This window comes from Lagenorhynchus albirostris, chromosome 5 (assembly GCF_949774975.1).
Source record: "Lagenorhynchus albirostris chromosome 5, mLagAlb1.1, whole genome shotgun sequence".
Classification (NCBI taxonomy): Eukaryota; Metazoa; Chordata; class Mammalia; order Artiodactyla; family Delphinidae; genus Lagenorhynchus; species Lagenorhynchus albirostris.
In genome coordinates, this window is record NC_083099.1 from 84,565,210 (window position 1) to 84,585,647 (window position 20,438).

Genomic DNA, 20,438 nt, shown 5'->3' on the forward strand with positions numbered 1-20,438 from the left:
TTTAAAAATATTGCTACATGGTATTCTGTCACATGTTGCAAATAGTTTTTTCTGAATTTATTATTTGACTTTTTTTTTTCCAAGTCAAAAGAGCTTTTATTCATTTTTAAAATATCACATATGAGCCTGGCCTCTTGCGGTTTCTGTAACTGGATCACTCAGATCTTATTCATCAGCCTGCTGAACTGTTCCTTTTTTAGAAACATAGATACCATCCAAAATTTTTCTGATATCCTTGTTTTTTTTTTGTTTTTTTTTTTTTTTTTGCTGTACGCGGGCCTTTCACTGTTGTGGCCTCTCCCGTTGCGGAGCACAGGCTCCGGATGCGCAGGCTCAGCGGCCATGGCTTACAGGCCCAACCGCTCCGCGGCATGTGGGATCTTCCTGGACCGGGGCACGAACCCGTGTCCCCTGCATCGGCAGGTGGACTCTCAACCACTGCGCCACCAGGGAAGCCCTGATATCCTTGTTTTTTACTGTTGTGGCTTGCTGAATCAAAGCAGCTGAATTTGACACAAGTTCAATGTCATTTCCTTCAAGAATCAACTCATCTTTCTGGGCTTGAGATACTGAACAAGCAACACCTGGCCTCATCCGAACCCTGCGGATGTATTTTTCACCCCAAAAAATTCGGATTTCAACAAGAGAACCATTCTCCTGAATAACAACGTTGATGGGGAAGTGAGCATACACAGACCTCATCTTGTAACGGAAGCCCAGTGTAACACCCTTGATCATGTTCTGTACATGACTACAGATAGTGCGAACAGTGGCCAGTTCCTTCCTATTCCCCCACCATTTGTCAACCCGGAGCCTCTTCTTTTTCTTCCCAAGGAGACTGAGTTCTACATTTATGTGATTAAAGTCCCTCCGCAGGGTGCCTCTGGGGCCCTTCACAATAACTGTGCGTCCCTTCAGAGTAATGTCAACTAGGAGAGAACGTATTCGTGAGGTCTTGGAACAAGGTATAGAGTGTGTAGTAAAGATGTAAGAAAAATGCAAGCACCAAGTCTCGTACCATTTTCTGGAATGTCGACAGTCTGATTGCTGAGAATGGTCTTCATTCTCGCAGTAGATGCGGCAAAGAGCTATTATTTGACTTTTAATGTTGTTTGTTTTTGCTATATAGAACTTTTCATTTTTTATACGTTCAAATCTACTATTTTTTAAAAAACCTGCTATATTTTCCTAATGGCTTCTGCCTTCGCTCTTATGCTTAGAAAGACCTCTCCCACTTAGATTAAAAATCCTCCTATATTTGCTTCTAGTTCTTTTATGGTTTCATTGTTTACATATAACTCTTTAAACCATCTGGAATTTTATTTTGATATACAGTGTGAGATAGGCTCTAAATTTACTCTGTTCTAAATATTTAACCAGTTGTCCCAGCACCATCAATTGAAAAATCTATGTTTTCCCCGTTGATTTGAAATGCATTATTTATCATATGCTAAATACTTAATTTACAAATGGGTTTGTTTCATGCCTTTCTATTCCATTTCCAGCCTTTCTATTTTTTCTCTTCAGTTCTTTCAGTTTCTGTATTCTTTACTTGGACTATGCTATTTTAACAATTGTGGCTTTTACAATTACAGTTTAAACCTGTTAATGAGAGTCCCCTTTTATTATTTTTTCATTTTATAAAATTATTGACTATTTTCATCCAGTAATTTCTTCCATAATAACTTTAGAATAACTTAATCATGGTCCCTGCCCCCCACTCCCCTACACCTCCTGCCCAACTTTCAATTTCATTGGACTTCTAATAGGGGTTGCACTACATTTATGAGCCTTTTGGGGAGAAATGACATATAGGTTTATTAGGTCGAAAAACTAGAATTGAAACTTTAGTTAAAGGGTCCATTTTAGTTATAGTGACTATACATTACACCTGTAAAGAAATGCCTGTGTTTGACAACAGGTGTTTTTGTTGTTATTGTTTTGGTTTGGGGATTTTTTTTTTTTGCTCTTGTTATTTTTGCTTTTTATTTTCTATATTTTTCTTTTTATAAACCCACATGTGTTTTTCACATTGAAAAATAAATTCTTTAAATTTTTTTGTTTACCTAATCAATGAACAGAAGTGAGAAAAGAAGGGAGAGATTTTGCTAAAGGGAGGCACAGGTCAAGGGGATTTGCATTAGGATGAAGGTGATTTACATGTTCTGAAAAATAAGGAGCCAGTAAAGAAGACACTGAAGATAAGGGGAGAGAAGTGATAATTGATAGAGCAAAGTCTCAGAGATTTTAGGAGGGTATAAAAATCAAGTATACAAGTGGAGGGATTGACCTCAAGTAGAAGGATAATGATAGTGGATTGGAAGATAAATAAATGAAAATACAACATGCATTGAGTCTATCTCATTGTCACAATAACTATGTGATTAGGTATTATTGTTCTACGGATGAGGAAATTGAGTTCTAAAGATACTAGGTGAAGAACAATTAACTTTCAGAAAACTTTGGTGAGATGAGATCTGAGATTCGTACAATTGAAGTGAGACATTTATATATTAATGATGAAATGATTTCAGACTACCAGGAGTTATTTGGGATAGATTGTCAGTAAGCATAGTACAGTGAACAGCAGAAAGTGGATGAGGGAGAATCGTCATAAATAGTCCTAGTGAGAATGGACCTTATTTAACTTACTTCAATTTTCTCCATTTTAAAATATCTTGCCTTGACCCCCAAACTAAACATTAGTTATTTCTTAAGCTTCCCATTGAAGCTTGAAATCTGTAAAAATACTCATTCCTGTGTCTTCCATGTCTCTCATTAAATGTCTCTGGATATTGAGATATATCCCTGACTTTGTAACATTCCTTTACATCAGTGTGTTTTTCTGTTTATACAATCTTCAATCTATCCACTTAAATTTATTATGCCAATTACTTTGGGTTAGGCATTGTTAACATTGGTGACACAAATATAGAAGAGGTTTCAACTATTAATGCAGACTCCTTCATTATGATATTGCAGAATCTGTAAAATTTCATGTCATAGGAGAATCGGGAAATATTTATGCAAAATATTCACATAGGTATCAAGCCTGGGAGCAAACACAGAACTTATTCTGATTTAAACCCTTCATTTTACAGGGGAGAAAACCTAAGTTCACAGATATTAAATTATTTTTTCCTATAAGAATTACATTAAATAATCTGTGTTTTCCTCAATAGGTACAATTTTGATTATGTGATTCAATGAATCATTTTTTTGATATATTTAAATATGTCTGATTTTATTTTACTCCTATTATTGTGAGAATCATGCATTTCCAATTAAAAAACAGTCCTGTGCTAAATTTTGTATCTGAAGTAAACCTTCATAATAACATCAAACAACATCAAATAAGGCAAACTTTTATAATTTTAAATCAATATAGTCCCTTTTAGTAACAGTAGCTACGAACAGTAACTACTACTACTAGCAATCGTAATTAGATATAATTGTATTTCCTAAGTGAATAAATATGCAGCATGCTGTTTGTTTAAAAATAATAATGTCAAGGCATATAAAGGCACGTTTTATGTGGAATTTTTAACCCCTTGCTGTTGTGATTGAAGTGTATGAGGAGGTTCTTCTTAAAATTTCTTTCAAAACAGCTAACTATACAGTTAAAATTCCCGGCATTAGCAACCAGTTCCTTTCAAATAGAATGACTTACTAATACGCAAAAGAGATGTGATGTACATGCTTTACTCTTTTAATATCCAGTGTGACTTAATTTGTGAGACTGTTTTCCCAAGACACCTATCAAGAGGTATGTCTTGAGGGGAAAGATGGGATTAACCGATAGGTAAGTTTTTTTTTTTTTTTAACATCTTTTTTGGAGTATAATTGCTTGAAAATGGTGTGTTAGTTTCTCCTTTATAGCAAAGTGAATCAGTATACATATACATATATCCCCATATCTCTTCCCTCTTGCATCCCCCTCCCTCCCACCCTCCCTATCCCACCCCTCTAGGTGGTCACAAAGCACAGAGCTGATCTCCCTGTGCTATGCACCTGCTTCCCACTAGCTATCTATTTCACGTTTGGTAGTGTATATATGTCCATGCCACTCTCTCACTTTGTCCCAGCTTACCTTTCCCCTCCCCATATCCTCAAGTCCATTCTCTAGTAGGTCTGCGTCTTTATTCCCGTCTTGCCCCTAGGTTCTTCATGAACATTTATTTTTAGATTCCATATATATGTGTTAGCATATGGTATTTGTTTTTCTCTTTCTGACTTACTTCACTCTCTATGACAGACTGTAGGTCCATCCACCTCACTACAAATAACTCAATTTCGTTTCTTTGTATATATGTGCCACATCTTCATTATGCATTCATCTGTCGATGGACACCTAGGTTGGTTCCATGTCCTGGCTATTGTAAACAGAGCTGCAATGAACATTGTGGTACATGACTCTTTTTGAATTATGGTTTTTGCAGGGTATATGCCCAGTAGTGAGATTGCTGGGTCAAATGGTAGTTCTATTTTTAGTTTTTTAAGGAAACTCCATACTGTTCTCCATAGTGGCTGTAGCAATTTACATTCCCACCAACAGAGGGTTCCCTTTTCTCCACACCCTCTCCAGCATTTATTGTTTGTAGATTTTTTGATGATGACCATTCTGACCAGTGTGAGATGATATCACATTGTAGTTTTGATTTGCATTTTTCTAATGATTAATGATGTTGAGCATTCTTTCATGTGTTTGTTGGCCATCTGTATGTCTTCTTTGGAGAAATGTCTATTTAGGTCTTCTGCCCATTTTTGGATTGGATTGTTTGTTCTTTTGATATTGAGCAGCATGGGCTGCTTGTAAATTTTGGAGATTAATCTTTTGTCAGTTGCTTCATTGGCAAATATTTTCTCCCATTCTGAGGGTTGTCTTTTCGTCTTGTTTATGTTTTCCTTTGCTCTGCAAAAGGTTTTAAGTTTCATTAGGTCCCATTTGTTTATTTTTGTTTTTATTTCCATTTCTCTAGGAGGTGGGTCAAAAAGGATCTTGCTGTGATTTATGTCCTGGAGTGTTCTGCCTATGTTTTCCTCTAAGAGTTTAATAGTGTCTGACCTTACAGTTAGGTCTTTAATCCATTTTGAGCTTATTTTTGTATATGGTGTTAGGGAGTGTTCTAATTTCATACTTTTACATGTACCTGTCCAGTTTTCCCAGCATGACTTATTGAAGAGCTATCTTTTCTCCATTGTATATTCTTGCCTCCTTTATCAAATATAAGGTGACCATATGTGCATGGGTTTATCTCTGGGCTTTCTATCCTGTTCCATTGATCTATCTTTCTGTTTTGGTGCCAGTACCATACTGTCTTGATTACTGTAGCTTTGTAGTATAGTCTGAAACCAGGGAGCCTGATTCCTCCAGCTCCATTTTTCTTTCTCAAGATTGCTTTGGCTATTTGGTGTCTTTTGTGTTTCCATACAAATTGTGAAATTTTTTGTTCTAGTTCTGTGAAAAATGCCAGTGGTAGTTTGATAGGGATTGCATTGAATTTGTAGATTGCTCTGGGTAGTAGAGTCATTTTCACAATGTTGATTCTTCCAATCCAAGAACATGGTATATTTAGCCATCTATTTGTACCATCTTTAATTTCTTTCATCAGTTTCTTATAATTTTCTGCATAAGGGTCTTTTGTCTCCTTGGGTAGGTTTATTCCTAGATATTGTATTCTTTTTGTTGCAGTGGTAAATGGCAGTGTTTTCTTAATTTCACTTTCAGATTTTTCATCATTAGTTTATAGGAATGCAAGAGATTTCTGTGCATTCATTTTGTATCCTGCTACTTTACCAAATTCATTGATTAGCTCTAGGAGTTTTATGGTAGCCTCTTAAGATTCTCTATGTATAGTATCATGTCATCTGCAAACAGTGACAGCTTTACTTCTTCTTTTCCAATTTGGACTCCTTTTATTTATTTTTTCTTTTCTGATTGCTGTGGCTAAAACTTCCAAAACTATGTTGAATAAGAGTGGTGAGAGTGGACAACCTTTTCTCGTTCCTGATCTTAGTGGAAATGTTTTCAGTTTTTCACCATTGAGGATGATGTTGGCTGTGGGTTTATGATATATGGCCTTTATTATGTTGAGGTAAGTTCCCTGTATGCCTACTTTCTGGAGGGTTTATATCATAAATGGGTGTTGAATTTTGTTGTAAGCTTTCTCTGCATCTATTAGGATGATCATATGGTTTTCCTCCTTCCATTTGTTAATATGGTGTATCAATTGATTGATTTGCGTATATTGAAGAATGCTTGCATTCCTGGGATAAACCCTACTTTATCATGGTGTATGATCCTTTTAATGTGCTGTTGGATTCTGTTTGCTAGTACTTTGTTGAGGATATTTGCATCTATATTCATCAGTGATATTGGCCTGTAGTTTTCTTTCTTTGTGACATCTTTGTCTGGTTTTGGTGTCAGGGTGATGGTGGCCTCGTAGAATGTGTTTGGGAGTGTTCCTCCCTCTGCTGTATTCTGGAAGATTTTGAGAAGGATAGGTGTTAGCTCTTCTCTGAGTGTTTGATAGAATTCGCCTGTGAAGCCATCTGGTCCTGGGCTTTTGTTTGTTGGAAGATTTTTAATCACAGTCTCAATTTCAATGCTTGGGATTGCTTTGTTTATATTTTCTGTTTCTTCCTGGTTCAGTTTTGGAAGGTTGTGCATTTCTAAGAATTTGTCCACTTCTTCCACGTTGTCCATTTTATTGGCATAGAGTTGCTTGTAGTAATCTCTTATGATCCTTTGTATTTCTGCCATGTCAGTTGTTACTTCTCCTGTTTCATTTGTAATTCTATTGATTTGAGTCTTCTCCCTTTTTTTCTTGATGAGTCTGGCTAATGCTTTATCTATTTTGTTTATTTGCTCAAAGAACCAGCTTTTAGTTTTATTGATATTTGCTATAGTTTCCTTCATTTCCTTTTCATTTTTTTCTAACCTGATCTTTATGATTTCTTTCCTTCTGCTAACTTTGGTGTTTTTTTTTTGTTCTTCTTTCTCTAATTAGTTTACGTGTAAGGTTACGTTGTTTATTTGAGATGTTTCTTGTTTCTTCATGTAGGACTGTATTGCTATACACTCCCTCTTAGAACTGCTTTGGCTGCATCCCATAGGTTTTGAGTCTTTGTATTTTCATTGTCATTTGTTTCTAGGTATTATTTGATTTCCTCTTTGATTTCTTTTTTTTTTTTTTTTTTGCGGTACGTGGGCTAAGAACTGCTGTGGCCTCTCCCGTTGCGGAGCACCAGCTCCGGACGTGCAGGCTCAGCGGCCATGGCTCACGGGGCCAGCTGCTCCATGGCATGTGGGATCTTCCCAGACCGGGACACGAACCTGTGTCCTCTGCATCGGCAGGCGGACTCTCAACCACTGCACCACCAGGGAAGTCCCTCTTTGATTTCTTCAGTGATCTCTTGGTTATCAAGTAGTGTATTGTTTAGCTTCCAAGTGTTTGTATTTTTTACAGTTTTTTTTCCTGTAATTGATACCTAGTCCATAGCGTTGTGGTCGGAAAAGATATTTGATACGATTTCAATTTTCTTAAATTTACCAAGGCTTGATTTGTGATCCAGGATATGATCTGTCCTGGGGAATGTTCCATGAGCACTTGAGAAGAAAGTGTATTCTTTTGTTTTTGGATGGAATGTCTTATAATAAATCCATCTTGTTTAATGTATCATTTAAAGCTGGTGTTTCCTTATGTATTTACATTTTGGATGATCTGTCCATTGGTAAAAGTGGAGTGTTAAAGTCCCCTACTATGATTATGTTACTGTCGATTTTTCCTTTTATGGCTGTTCGTATTTGCCTTATGTATTGAGGTGCTACTATGTTGGGTGCATAAGTATTTGCAACTGTTATATCTTCTTCTTGGATTGATCCCTTGTTCATTATGTAGTGTCCTTCTTTGTCTCTTGTAATAGTCTTTGTTTTAAAGTCTATTTTGTCTGATATGAGAATTGCTACTCTAGCTTTCTTTTGATTTCCATTTGAATGGAATATATTTTTCCATCCCCTAACTTTCAATCTATATGTGTCCCTAGGTCTGAAGTGGGTCTCTTGTAGATAGCATATATACGGGTCTTAGTTTTGTATCCAGCCAGCCAGTCTATGTCTTTTGGTTGGAGTATTTAATCCATTTACTTTTAAGGTAATTATTGATATGTATGTCCCTATTACCATTTTCTTAATTGGTTTTGCTTTGTTATTGTAGGTCTTTTCCTTCTTTTGTGTTTCCTGTCTAGAGGCTCCTTTAGCATTTGTTGTGAAGCTGGTTTGGTGGTGCTGAATTCTCTTAGCTTTTGCTTGTCTGTAAAGGTTTTAATTTCTCCATCAAATCTGAATGAGATCCTTGCTGGGTAGAGTAATCTTGGTTGTAAGTTTTTCCCCTTCATCACTTTAAATATGTCCTGCCACTCCCTTCTGGCTAGCAGAGTTTCTGCTGAAAGATCAACTGTTAACCTTATTGGGATTCCCTTGTATATTATTTGTTGTTTTTCCCGTGCTGCTTTTAATATTTTTTCTTTGTATTTAATTTTTGATAGTTTGATTAATATGTGTTTTGGCGTGTTTCTCCTTGCATTTATCCTGTATGGGACTCTCTCTGCTTCCTGGACTTGATTAACTATATCCTTTCCCATATTAGGGAATTTTTCAACTATAATCTCTTCAAATATTTTCTCAGTTCCTTTCTTCTTCTTCTGGGACCCCTATAATTCGAATGTTGATGCATTTAATGTTGTCCCAGAAGTCTCTGAGACTGTCTTCAATTCTTTTCATTTTTTTTCTTTATTCTGCTCTGCAGTTGTTATTTCCACTATTTTATCTTCCAGGTTGCCTATCCGTTCTTCTGACTCAGTTATTGTGCTATTGATCCATTCTAGAGAATATTTAATTTCTTTTATTGTGTTGTTCATCACTGTTTGTTTGCTGTTTAGTTCTTCTAGGTCCTTGTTAAACGTTTCTTCTATTTTCTCCATTGTATTTCCAAGATTTTGTATCATCTTTACTATCATTATTCTGAATTCTTTTTCATGTAGAATGCCTGTTTCCTCTTCATTTGTTAGTTCTGGTGGGTTTTTACCTTGGTCCTTCATCTGCTGTGTGTTTCTCTGTCTTCTCATTTTGCTTAACTTACTGTGTTTGGGGTCTCCTTTTCGCAGGCTGCAGGTTCATAGTTCCCGTTGTTTTTGGTGTCTGTCCCCAGTGGCTAAGGTTGGTTCAGTGAGTTGTGTAGGCCTCCCAGTGGAGGGGACTAGTGCCTGTGTTCTGGTGGATGAGGCTGGATCTTGTCTTTCTGGTGGGCAGGTCCACATCTGGTGGTGTGTTTTGGTGTATCTGTGGCCTTATTATGATTTTAGGCAGCCTTTCTGCTAATGGGTGTGGTTGTGTTCCTGTCTTGCTCGTTGTTTGGCATAGGGTGTCCAGCACTGTAGCTTGCTGGTTGTTGAGTAGAGCTGGGTCTTGGCATTGAGATAGAGATCTGTGTGGGATTTTCATCATTTGATATTAACGTGGAGCTGGGAGGTCTCTTGTGTACCAATGTCCTGAACTTGGCTCTCCCACCTCAGAGGCACAGCCCTGATGCCTGGCTGGAGCACCAAGAGCCTGTTAACCACATGGCTCAGAATAAAAGGGAGAAAAAAAAGAGAGAAAGAAAGAGGAAGATAAAATAAATAAAATAAAATAAAGTTATTAAAATAAAAATAAGAAATAATTATTAAAAACAATTTTTTAAAGTATTAAAAGAAAATAAAAGAAAGAAGAGAGCAACCAAACCAAAAAACAAATCCACCAATGATAACAAGTGTTAAAGACTATACAAAAAAACAAAAAAATACCAGAGATACAGAACCTTAGGATAAATGGTAAAAGCAAAGGTGTACAGACAAAATCACACACAGATGCATACACATAGACACTCACAAACAGCGGAAAAGGAAAAAAAAAAAATATATATATATCATTGCTCCCAAAGTCCACCGCCTCAATTTTGGGCTGATTTATTGTCTCTTCATGTATTCCAAAGATGCAGCGTACATCAAGTTGATTGTGGGGTTTTAATCCACTGCTCCTGAGGCAGCTGGGAGAGATTTCCCTTTCTCTTCTTTGTTTGCACAGCTCCTGGGGTTCAGCTTTGGATGTGGCCCCATCTCTGCATGTACGTTGCCTGAGGGCCTATGTTCTTCGCTCAGACAGGATGGTGTTAAAGGAGCAGCTGATTCGGGGGCTGTGGCTCACTCAGGCCAGGGAGACGGAGGGGTACGGATGCAGGGCGAGCCTTCAGCGGCAGAGGCCAGCGTGACATTGCAACAGCCTGAGGCGCGCCGTGTGTTCTCCCGGGGAAGTTGTCACTGGATCACGGGACCCTGGCAGTGGCAGGCTGCACAGGCTCCCAGGAGGGGAGGTGTGGAAAGTGACCTGCGCTCGCACACAGGCTTCTTGGTGGCTGCAGCAGCAGCCTTAGCATCTCATGCCCATCTCTGGGGTCTGCGCTGATAGCCACAGCTCGCGCCCGTCTCTGGCACTCCTTTAAGTGGCACTTTTAATCCCCTTTCCTCGTGCACTAGGAAATAGGGGCCAGAGAAAGTCTCTTGCCTCTTTGGCATCTCCAGACTTTTTCCCAGACTCCCTCCCGGCTAGCTGTGGTGCACCAGCCCCTTCAGGCTGTGTTCAAGCAGCCAACCCCAGTCCTCTCCCTGGGATCTGACCTCCGAAGCAAAGCCAGAGCCTCAGCTCCCAGGCCCCACCCTTCCCGGTGGGTGAGCAGACAAGCCTCTCGGGCTGGTGAGTGCTGGTTGGCACCAATCCTCTGTGCGGGAATCTCTCCACTTTGCCCTCCGCACCCCTGTTGCTGCGCTCTCCTCCGTGGCTCCGAAGCTTCACCCCTCCGCCACCCACAGTCTCCACCCGCAAATGGGCTTCATATTGCGTGGAAACCTTTCCTCCTTCACAGCTCCCTCCCACTGGTGCTGGTTCTGTCCCTATTCTTTTGTCTCTGTTTTTTTCTTTTTTCTTTTGCCCTACCCAGGTACGTGGGGAGTTTCTTGCCTTTTGGGAGGTCTGAGGTCTTCTGCCAATGTTCAGTCAGTGTTCTCTAGGAGTTGTTCCACGTGTAGATGTATTTATGATGTATATGTGGGGAGGAAGGTGATCTCCACATCTTACTATTCTGCCACCTTGAAGCTCCTCCCCAATAGGTAAGTTTTAATGAGGAGGAGAGGTAGATTCCAAGTACAGGGAAAATCTAAGGGACAAAGTAGAGGAGTCTAAGTAGCTGTATGTGTAATGAGGATTGCAATCTGTTCTTACTTCCATTAAGGGCCTTATCAAATTATATTGCAGTTACATTCCTGCCTCTCCACCTAGGTTGTAAATTTTTCCATGTCAGAGAAGACATATTTCATGTCTTTGTCAATAGCATCTACTGTAGTTCCTGGCAAATAATTAGGGTTCAGTAAATATTTATTGAATAACTAAAGGAAAAAAGGAGAATCTAGGAGAATAACTAAAGGAAAAAAGGAGAATCTAGGAAAAAGAGAGAATCTGAAGACAAACACTATCAGGTACTTTTTTTTGCCTTGACCAACTTTGCGTTATGCCAACAGTAGATCTCTGATTTAGTCCTGCAAGAAGTGGACAACTATAGAAGTTTTTTTGTGTACTACAATTTAGGCTGTGTAGCATAGTTGGGAAATAGGATGTAGATAACAAATATAAATGACTAGTTCTCTTAAAAATAATTTAATAAAATACGTTTATCTCTAAATTAGTAGTCTTTTAGTATTTGATTCAGAAAGGAGATATAACTTGGAATCATCATTAAAATCCTAACTGAGCTTGCATGATTGAATTAGCAGTGCTTGGAAGTATTGTTTAGTAATGTTCTGAAAGGAAAGAAAATTTGCTTTATTTTAGCATTATTCCCACCACCTCCCCCAACCAAGTCCATCAGCAGTGTAATATAAATTAGGAAAGAGAGAGAGAAAAAGGAGAAAGGGGAAAAAACTGTAAAGGTTGGAGATAGTACAAAGAAATGAAGTGGAAGAGAAGAAAAAATAAAAAGGAAAGAAAGAAGTACAAAGAGAAAGGAATTGTTGAAAACTTCATATTGTAAGTTTATCCAGTTTTGGGTTAGTCCTGAACAGAGTGTGGAGGGCTGTCTCTATATCCAGCGTTACCATGGTTGAAATGACTGAAACAATGCCTTGCCTATAATTTCTGTATATACAGGACTGAACACTCTATTATACGGAATTATTCTGTGATCAGGCGCCTTATTCTTTTTCTCCCTCCTTCCTTCCTCTGCCTCCCTCCCTCCATCCCTTTCTCCCTTGTTTCCTTCCTTATGTTTTTTCCCTTTTTTTCTCTTTTCTTTTCAGGAAGCAGGGTATATAGATTTTATTAGAGGATAGCTATTTGGAGATTTAGACTGCAAGATTTGACACCAACTCTTTGAAATGAGTTTCTGTGTAGTGCAATAAGCCCTAGGGTTTGTGCCTTTTTCTTTCCTTCTTTCTTTCTTTTTTTTTTTTTTTTTTTTTGGTTTTATACATGAACAAAGGAAAGACAAAACACAAGAGGGTCTTTCATTTGCCATAGTCTACTTCCTTGGGTGCCATTTCTTTCTTCGTTCAGAGATGAAGATTCTGTGTATTCTTCTCACACTGAACACTGCCAGTTTTTCTTTTGTTCTATTTTAAAGGGTATAATATTTGTTGAACTGAGGGACACATTTATAATATAATTTTAAAGGGAGATTTTTATTTATTTATCATTTTCATGGACGATTTCTCTAAAATTTTGACAAGAGATATTTAATATTTGGTCACATTTATCTGTCTTCATTTTAAGGGTCTCCATGGCACTGAAATTTCTGTTTAAAGAATTTGAAGAGTGTTCAATTATATAGAGCCCATGGAATATGTTTACTTATCCCTATTCTGTTATGTCATTTATTTCTTTCTAAATGTTAAACAGGGTTGCTAAAAACCTGTGTGTGTGTGTATGCTTGTGTGTGTGTGTGTGTGTGTTTTAATGGAGGAAAAGTAGAGACAGAGGGAAATTGAGCAGTTACTGCATTCCAGCCAATAGGCCCATTTCTAAGGAGAGGGATTTTATTCCAAAGAATTTGTTTTTAATTCTTCACTTTTATATTAATAGGTTTTTAAAATATTTGTTACAATGTGATTGAAACTAATTTAAATATAAATTTTCACCTTTTTGATTTATTTTCTGTTGTAATCAATTGGGCATTGGATTAATATCTGTGTAACTTTTGTATAACCCCAAATATTTTATAAATCAAAAATCTAAACATTTTCCTTTGTTACCTCAGAAATTATATACATTTGAAAGACAAACGGTTCATATCATACTGGATTTTTAGTTGCTTATCACTAGTATGAACTTGGAATGAATATTATTTTTAAATAAGTATTCTTAAAGAACTGAGATTTATTGCAACTTTCCTTATACCGGGTACTTATATCTTGTCTCACATAATGCTCTGAACATCTCTTTGCATTCTATAAACTTGCTTCTGTAAACTCAGGTTTATAGAAGATGAAATTGAGGCCCAAAGAGAGTAGGTAAGGACTAAGGTGATTCAGGTCCTAATTACAAATCTCTATCCACTTCTCTCCATTTCCACTGCTGCCTTCTTAGTAGAGGTTACCATGATCTTTATCATGGACCACTGGATTAGTCCCCTAACTGGTCTTCTCACTAACTGCCTTGCTGCTTGCAATCCGTTCTGCATGAGAAACAGGTTTATTCTTGGATTACGTCCAAGAAGTATGCTTCAGTGACTTCCCATTTCACTTAGAGTAAAATTCTGTAAGGTCTATCTCTCCATTTCTCTTTAACCTCATCTCAAAAGTACTCTCATTATAACTTAAAACATTCTAGCCACATTGATGTCATTTTTGTTCCTAGACAATGTCAGATGCTTTTCTTCTTTGGAGCATTCATACATACTGTTACCTGCCCTGGCTTTCTGCATCTTTGGATGCCTCTCATCCTAAGATACCACTTTTTTAAATAGTCACCCTTCCCCCTTGCCTGGATCTCTGTTATTTATTGTCAGAGGACCTTCTTAATTTGTAAATAACTATTTTGTTTGTTTACCGTATATCCTCCCCTCTCCTCATAGTACACTGAAATCTCTATGAGGACAGAAATTTTCTATTTTATTTGTTGCTCTTGTACAGTGTCCAGCACTGTAGGCACTCCGTAAATATTTGCTAGAAGAATATATAACTAAATAAATATATACATACATACATACATATACATACATACATTCTCCACTCTAATTTGTTTTCATGTTAATTAAATGTAGTCATAAAATGTATCCCTTTGGTAATGTATATTTTATTCTTTACTTCTTTGGGTATTTTTGTTGTACTTTAGCAAAGTTTGGAATATGTAAAATGATGGCACTTCTTTTATTTCCTTTGAATATTATTCCTTGCTCAGAACATGTTATCTTCCTGCTTGGCCAACCCAAAATATATTGTGGCTTTATGTTTTAGCAAAATATCTAAAAGAACCATAAATTATAGTGTCATTAGCTGAAGGACACCTTAAACCCCGTCTATTCCCATTACCTCTTTGGAGCCTGAGCCTCCTCTGCAGATGCTCCAGCAAGTGGTCCTGGAGACAGTGCTTGGACATCACCAGGCTCAAGGAACTAAGTACCTTTTAAGACAATCCATCTAATTTTTTTTAAAAAAATTTAATTTTATTTATTTATTTTTGGCTGCATTGGGTCTTCGTTGCTGCGCGTGGGCTTTCTGTAGTTGTGGCAAGCGGGGGCTACTCCTCATTGTGCTACGTGTGCTTCTCATTGCGGTGGCTTCTCTTGTTGTGGAGCATGGGCTCTAGGTGCACGGGCTTCAGTAGTTGTGGCATACGGGCTCAGTAGTTGTGGCTCATGGGCTCTAGAGCACAGGCTCAGTAGATGTGGCTCACGGGCTTAGTTGCTCCATGGCATGTGGGATCTTCCTGGACCAGGGCTCAAACCCATGTCCCCTGATTGGCAGGTGTACTGTTAACCACTGTGCCACCAGGGAAGTCCAACCCATCTAATTTTTAATCTGTTTTAATAGACTGACATTTATGTTTAGAGTTTTAGGCATTAATATATTCCAAGTTTCTCCTATTAAATTTTCACTGTTTATGCCCTTATATTAATTTGATTTTTTTCAGTTTGACCTAATTTTGTTATTTCTTTTTATTTAAAAACTCAAGGCAATATTTTTCCTGAATTAGTAATTTTTTTGGGGGGGGGGCGTTCAGACTTTTAGCTTGTTAGTAAACTTAATGAGGAGAGTCAGAGTATTTGAAAATTTCCTACAAAATAGTTCCATCTATATTTGTTTCCATTTCTCATTGTGCCAGATCAGTCAGTCACTGTATTCAGATCATAATCAGTGTAATGTTTCAAGTAAAATTCTGAACTAAATGTATTTTCTTCTTGATTCCTCTGGAAAACACATTAATTTTATTGAGAAAATCGAGTAAAATGTAATTTATGACTGCAACTTCTTAAGATATTTCTCTAATATGTTTCATTATTTAATTTCCCAAATAATGCCTACTAATTTTGAATAATGTAGGGATACCATTTTCTGAAATTAAGAAAAAAAAGATAGAAATGGAAAAGAAGAGAAAATCAGAGTATTTTAAATAAAGTGTACTATGTGTGTTCTGAATGCCATCACACTTTCAACGCCCAGAACTTTGCTAACTCACAATTATCTGTTGAGTAAATACTTATTCAAAACTTGCTATGTGTTCTACTGCTAATCCCGTTTTCTCAGCTGTATACTGAACCTTTTTTTCTTAGCATATAAACTTGTGCAAGCATCTTCCATCAAATATACACAAAAAGTAAGCAAACAACAACAAAAAGAAAGAAAATCCTTTTTTAAAAGATTTGCTGTTACCATCTTCTTCTCTCTCATTTCTATTCAAACCTTCAGGAAGGAATTTTTAATTCTTCACTTCTCATTCTCTCTACAGTCCACTGAAAACTGACTTCTGTCCTTAGACTGTAATTTAAATTATTCCCACCAAGACAAAAAGTCATAAAAAAGTCAAATTCAATAGAATATATTCAGTCTTGACCTTACTTTGTACCTCGGATGTTTTTAACATTTTTGACGGCTCCTTTCTTTTGAAACTTCGTCTTCCCATTGGTTTCACGATACATTTTGATTTTTCTCCTGGCCCTCTCTGGCCTCTCTTAAGTTTCCTTTGTAGGCTTCTTCTTCTTCCTGTCCCTGTATGTTTCTTCCTCCTCCTCCCCTCCCCCTCTCTTCCTTCTCCTTCTCCTTTTTTCTCTCCTTTTTCTTCTTTCTCATCGTCCTTCTCTTCCTCCTCTTTCTTCTCTTCTTCTCCCTTTCCCTTATCTCCTTTGCCTTCTACTCCGTCTTCTTCTCCCTTCTCCTCCTCCTTCTCTTTCTTCTTCCTTCTCTTGCCCTCACATCACACCTCTTCTTCTTTAGGTGATTATATTCACATCTTTTGTTTCACTCATCATCTTTATTTTGATGACACTCAGATCTCAGCACATATCTTAGTGCTTCCATCTCTCTCCAAACTTATACATACAGCTGGCCACTGGGTATCTTCAACTGAGACCTCCATAGGCACTTCAAACTTAACATGGCTCAAACTACAAATTTTATCTTCACTCTAAAATGTGATAATTCTTCTCTCCTTCCCATATCTTTGAATTTCAGTATCATCCACCAAGATGTCTTGGAAAAACCTTTATTCCCCTACAGTTTCCCTGTAGATCTGTTATGCTGGGTTTAAAGCCAGGGCTAGGAGAGAATGTATGTTTCTATTAGAGGAAATTTATCATCAATACCTCACCAATATTGGAAAAATAACTATGACAATGTTCCTGATGATGAGTACGTAAAATAAAAAGAAAAACTTCTTTTTAAGTTACAGTGAACATTTGAGAGGTGGAACGGTCCTTGAACATTCTAAAAATCCCAAATATTGATCTTATATGTGAAGAAACAATCCTAGAAAGGGGAGATGAATATCTAATATAAAGACAAGTTAATGAGCGAGCATGGATTAAAATGGAGTCACTTCAGTAATGTTTGTATCTCTTTGTTATTAGAAACAACTGATTTTCCTCTTTGTCCCCAGTGTATGTGATGGCAAACTTTTTTTTGGTAGGGGATAAACCAGGGTGTAAGAGTATAGGAGACAGTGGAATTTACTATAAATTTAAAAATTTAAGAGTTATTTCTAAGTTGCCCTCCAAAAAATTTACTCCCCCATGCACTATGTGTGATATCTTTTTCTTATATGGTCACCAACCCTGAATATTATCCAATTTTAAGAAGTTTGTCAACCTGATAGGGGAAAATGGTATGTGTGTATTGTAAGGTTGAACATCTTTTCCTATGTTTCTTGGATATTTATATATTTTTTCCTTAAAACATGTTTCAATTTCCTTTGACCATTTTTCTACTGAGTTATTTGCATTTTTCTTCTTGACTTTTTTTGTTTGTTACTTGGGTTAGGTTTTCTTCTGGAATGCATTCTTCAGATATATGTTTTCATGCTACATAATTTTTCCTGTACTATTTTTATGTAATTGTTTCATTTAATAGGAAATGTACAAATTACTGTATAGCCCTTAATCTCTATGCTTGAAAACTATGTGAGTAAAAACTCCTTGGTTTTCTTCCCACCCCACCTGAATCTGAACTTAATGACTTATCTTCTGAGCTTTTTTTTGAGAACTAAAATTTTACTTTAACAGCCAATCAGTCCAGGTGCATATATTCTCCTATTTACCAGTTCTCCCCACCATACTTCTCATCCTTTTTCAGGCAGTGAGGACAAATCAGGTAAAAATTGTTGGGTTTTGCTATTACAACATTAGACTATGTCTTAGCTTGGGCTGCTATAAATGGAGTAGCTTATCAACAAGAAAATTTAGAGGCTGGAAGTCTGAAATCATGGTGTCAGGATGCTCAGGTTCTGGTGAGAACTGTCTTCCAGGTTGCAAGCAGCTCACTTCACATTGTATCCTCACAGGGAGTGGGGGAAGACCTACCTAGCTCACTGGCCTCATCCCATTCATGAGGACTCCATCCTCATGACCCAGTTACCTTCCAAGTCTCCCCCCTCACATTCTAATATCACCATAGTGGGGATTAAGATTTCAACATATGAATTTGGGGGAGACACAGACATTCAGTCCATGATAGTCTAGAATTGGCAACTAGGGATTATGTTTGTGCCTACTGATGTGGCTTTTCCCTCCAGACTCCTTTTTCCTCCAAGGACTGTGTGTTTTTTTTTATTTTTCTCTTCTGCTTTACATTGTACTAAGTGCCAATTTATTACTAAAGGTAATTAGTTTTGAGAAACTAACAAGATTTTGTCTTTCCTTTCCTACTTTCCTCCCAGTAAAGAAAACCCAAAACAGTGAGCATTGGCCATTTACCTTTCCCAGCTAAGGAAGTTTGCTTAGCTTCTTAAGCACAGCTTTCCTAAAGGAGGGCTTTCTAGTCTTTTTTTTTAATACCCCTCCTCCCATCTTAAGATTGTCACACTTCTCAGTGAATGTTTTTCTAAATTGGGGGCTATTAATGAAGTTTGTTTCAGAACTTTGTCCACTCAATTTTTAAAAAACTGTTTCTGGTGGGAGAGAATGTTGCAAATTAGGAGCTATATCAGTTGTCTCACTCTTCTTGGCTTCCACTTTTCTAAAATTATGGAAGTAAGTTGTATCCCTTCCTTTTATTAATTGTTGCTAGTAGTATTTTGTGTGTGGGGGGGATAGGTGAGAAAAGCTGTCAGAAGCCTCCAAATTAAAAACATTTTTTTTTGGAAATAAGAAAGTATGTAATGTATGTGTGTGTATTCTCATTAAAAAAGTATTATGGGGCTTCCCTGGTGGTGCAGTGCTTGAGAGTCCGCCTGCTGATGCAGGGGACGCGGGTTCGTGCCCCGGTCTGGGAAGATCCCACATGCCGCAGAGCCACTGGGCCTGTGAGCCATGGCCGCTGAGCCTGCGCATCCTAGAGCCTGTGCTCCACAACGGGAGATGCCACGACGGTGAGAGGCGCGCATACCGCAAAAAAAAAAAAAAGTATTATGGAAAATCTCAAGTTTACACAAAAGAAGACAGTATGATATAATAAATCCCTAGCTTCAATATCAATAAGTGGTCAATAAACCACATCCACACTCTATTATTTTAAAGCAAATCTAAGATATCATAAAATTTTATTCATAAAAATGTCAGTATTTCAGGGGTTCCCTGGTGGCGCAGTGGTTGAGAGTCCGCCTGCTGATGCAAGGGACATGGGTTCATGCCCCGATCTGGGGAGATCCCACATGCCACAGAGTGGCTGGGCCTGTGAGCCATGGCCGCTGAGCCTGTGCATCTGGAGCCTGTGCTCTGTAACGGGAGAGGCCACAACAGTGAGAGGCCCACATACCGCAAAAAAAAAAAAAGTCAGTATTTCAGATACAGCTTTTAAAGTTTTTTCTTGGTCCTAAAAAGAGTTTTCTAGAGAAATCCTCTCTGTACTGTTTGTTTAAATTAACACTCTGATTCATCTGTAGCCTATTTTATGACTTTGTCTAATCAGAATACCTAGGGAGGTTGCCAGGAGTTCAGAAAGGGACAGAGGCACAGATAGCCCACGTTGAGGTGGCATTCACCCACAGTCATGCATGAAGGTGGGGCACCAGCTAACGTTTTGCAGAACTCTAATGCAATATCACAACCAGAATATTGACATTGATTGGTTCAAGATGGCAAATTAGAAGTACATGAGCTCACTCCCTCTTGCGAGAGCACCGGAATCACAACTAACTGCTGAACAGTCATTAACAGGAAGACACTGGAATTCACCAGAATAGATAGCCCACATCCTAAGACAAAGGAGAAGCTGAAATGAGATGGTAGGAGGGGCACAATCACAATAAAATCAAATCCCATAACTGCTGGTTGGGTGACTCACAAAGTGGAGAACAGTTATACAACAGAAGTCCACCCACTGGAGTGAAGGTTCTGAGCCCCACGTCAGGCTTCCCAACCTGGGGGTCTGGGAATGGAAGGAGGAATTCCTAGAGAATCAGACTTTGAAGGCTAGCGGGATTTTATTGCAGGACTTTGAAAGGACTGGAGGAGACAGAGACTCCACTCTTAGAGGGCACACACAAAGTAGTGTGCTCATCGGGAACCTGGGGAAGGAGCAGTGACCCCACAGGAGACTGAACCAGACTTACCTGCTAGGGTTGGAGGGTCTCCAGCAGAGGTGGGGGGTGGCTGTGACTCACCGTGGGGACAAGGACACTGGCAGCAGAAGTTCTGGGAAGTACTCCTTAGCATGAGCCCTCGCAGAGTCCGCCATTAGCCCCACCAAAGAGCCGGGTAGGCTCC

General features: G+C 38.1%; 2 protein-coding genes across 2 annotated transcripts in view; one reads left to right on the top strand and one right to left on the bottom strand.

The window, feature by feature from the left end:
* The window catches only part of ZBTB20 (zinc finger and BTB domain containing 20), a 793,456-nt gene that overhangs the window by 125,776 nt on the left and 647,242 nt on the right, over window positions 1-20,438 (top strand). The window lies entirely within an intron of this gene.
* LOC132520595 (large ribosomal subunit protein uL6-like) lies at window positions 77-1,082 on the bottom strand. Its single transcript, XM_060149336.1, has 3 exons — window positions 1,019-1,082; window positions 448-929; window positions 77-234 (listed from the first exon to the last, which is right to left on the bottom strand). Exons 1-3 carry the CDS (start codon window positions 1,062-1,064, stop codon window positions 166-168), a joined length of 597 nt encoding a protein of 198 aa, XP_060005319.1. The 5' UTR covers window positions 1,065-1,082; the 3' UTR covers window positions 77-165.

Bases quoted from the DNA above. Each gene is read 5' to 3' on its own strand.
- LOC132520595 (XM_060149336.1), bottom strand. From the start codon at position 1,064: ATGAAGACCATTCTCAGCAATCAGACTGTCGACATTCCAGAAAATG. The intron at 930-1,018 runs GTACGAGACTTG...GTTCTCTCCTAG, and splicing joins TGTCGACATTCCAGAAAATG to TTGACATTACTCTGAAGGGA. The intron at 235-447 runs GTGGCGCAGTGG...AAAAAAAACAAG, and splicing joins AGGATATCAGGGCTTCCCTG to GATATCAGAAAAATTTTGGA.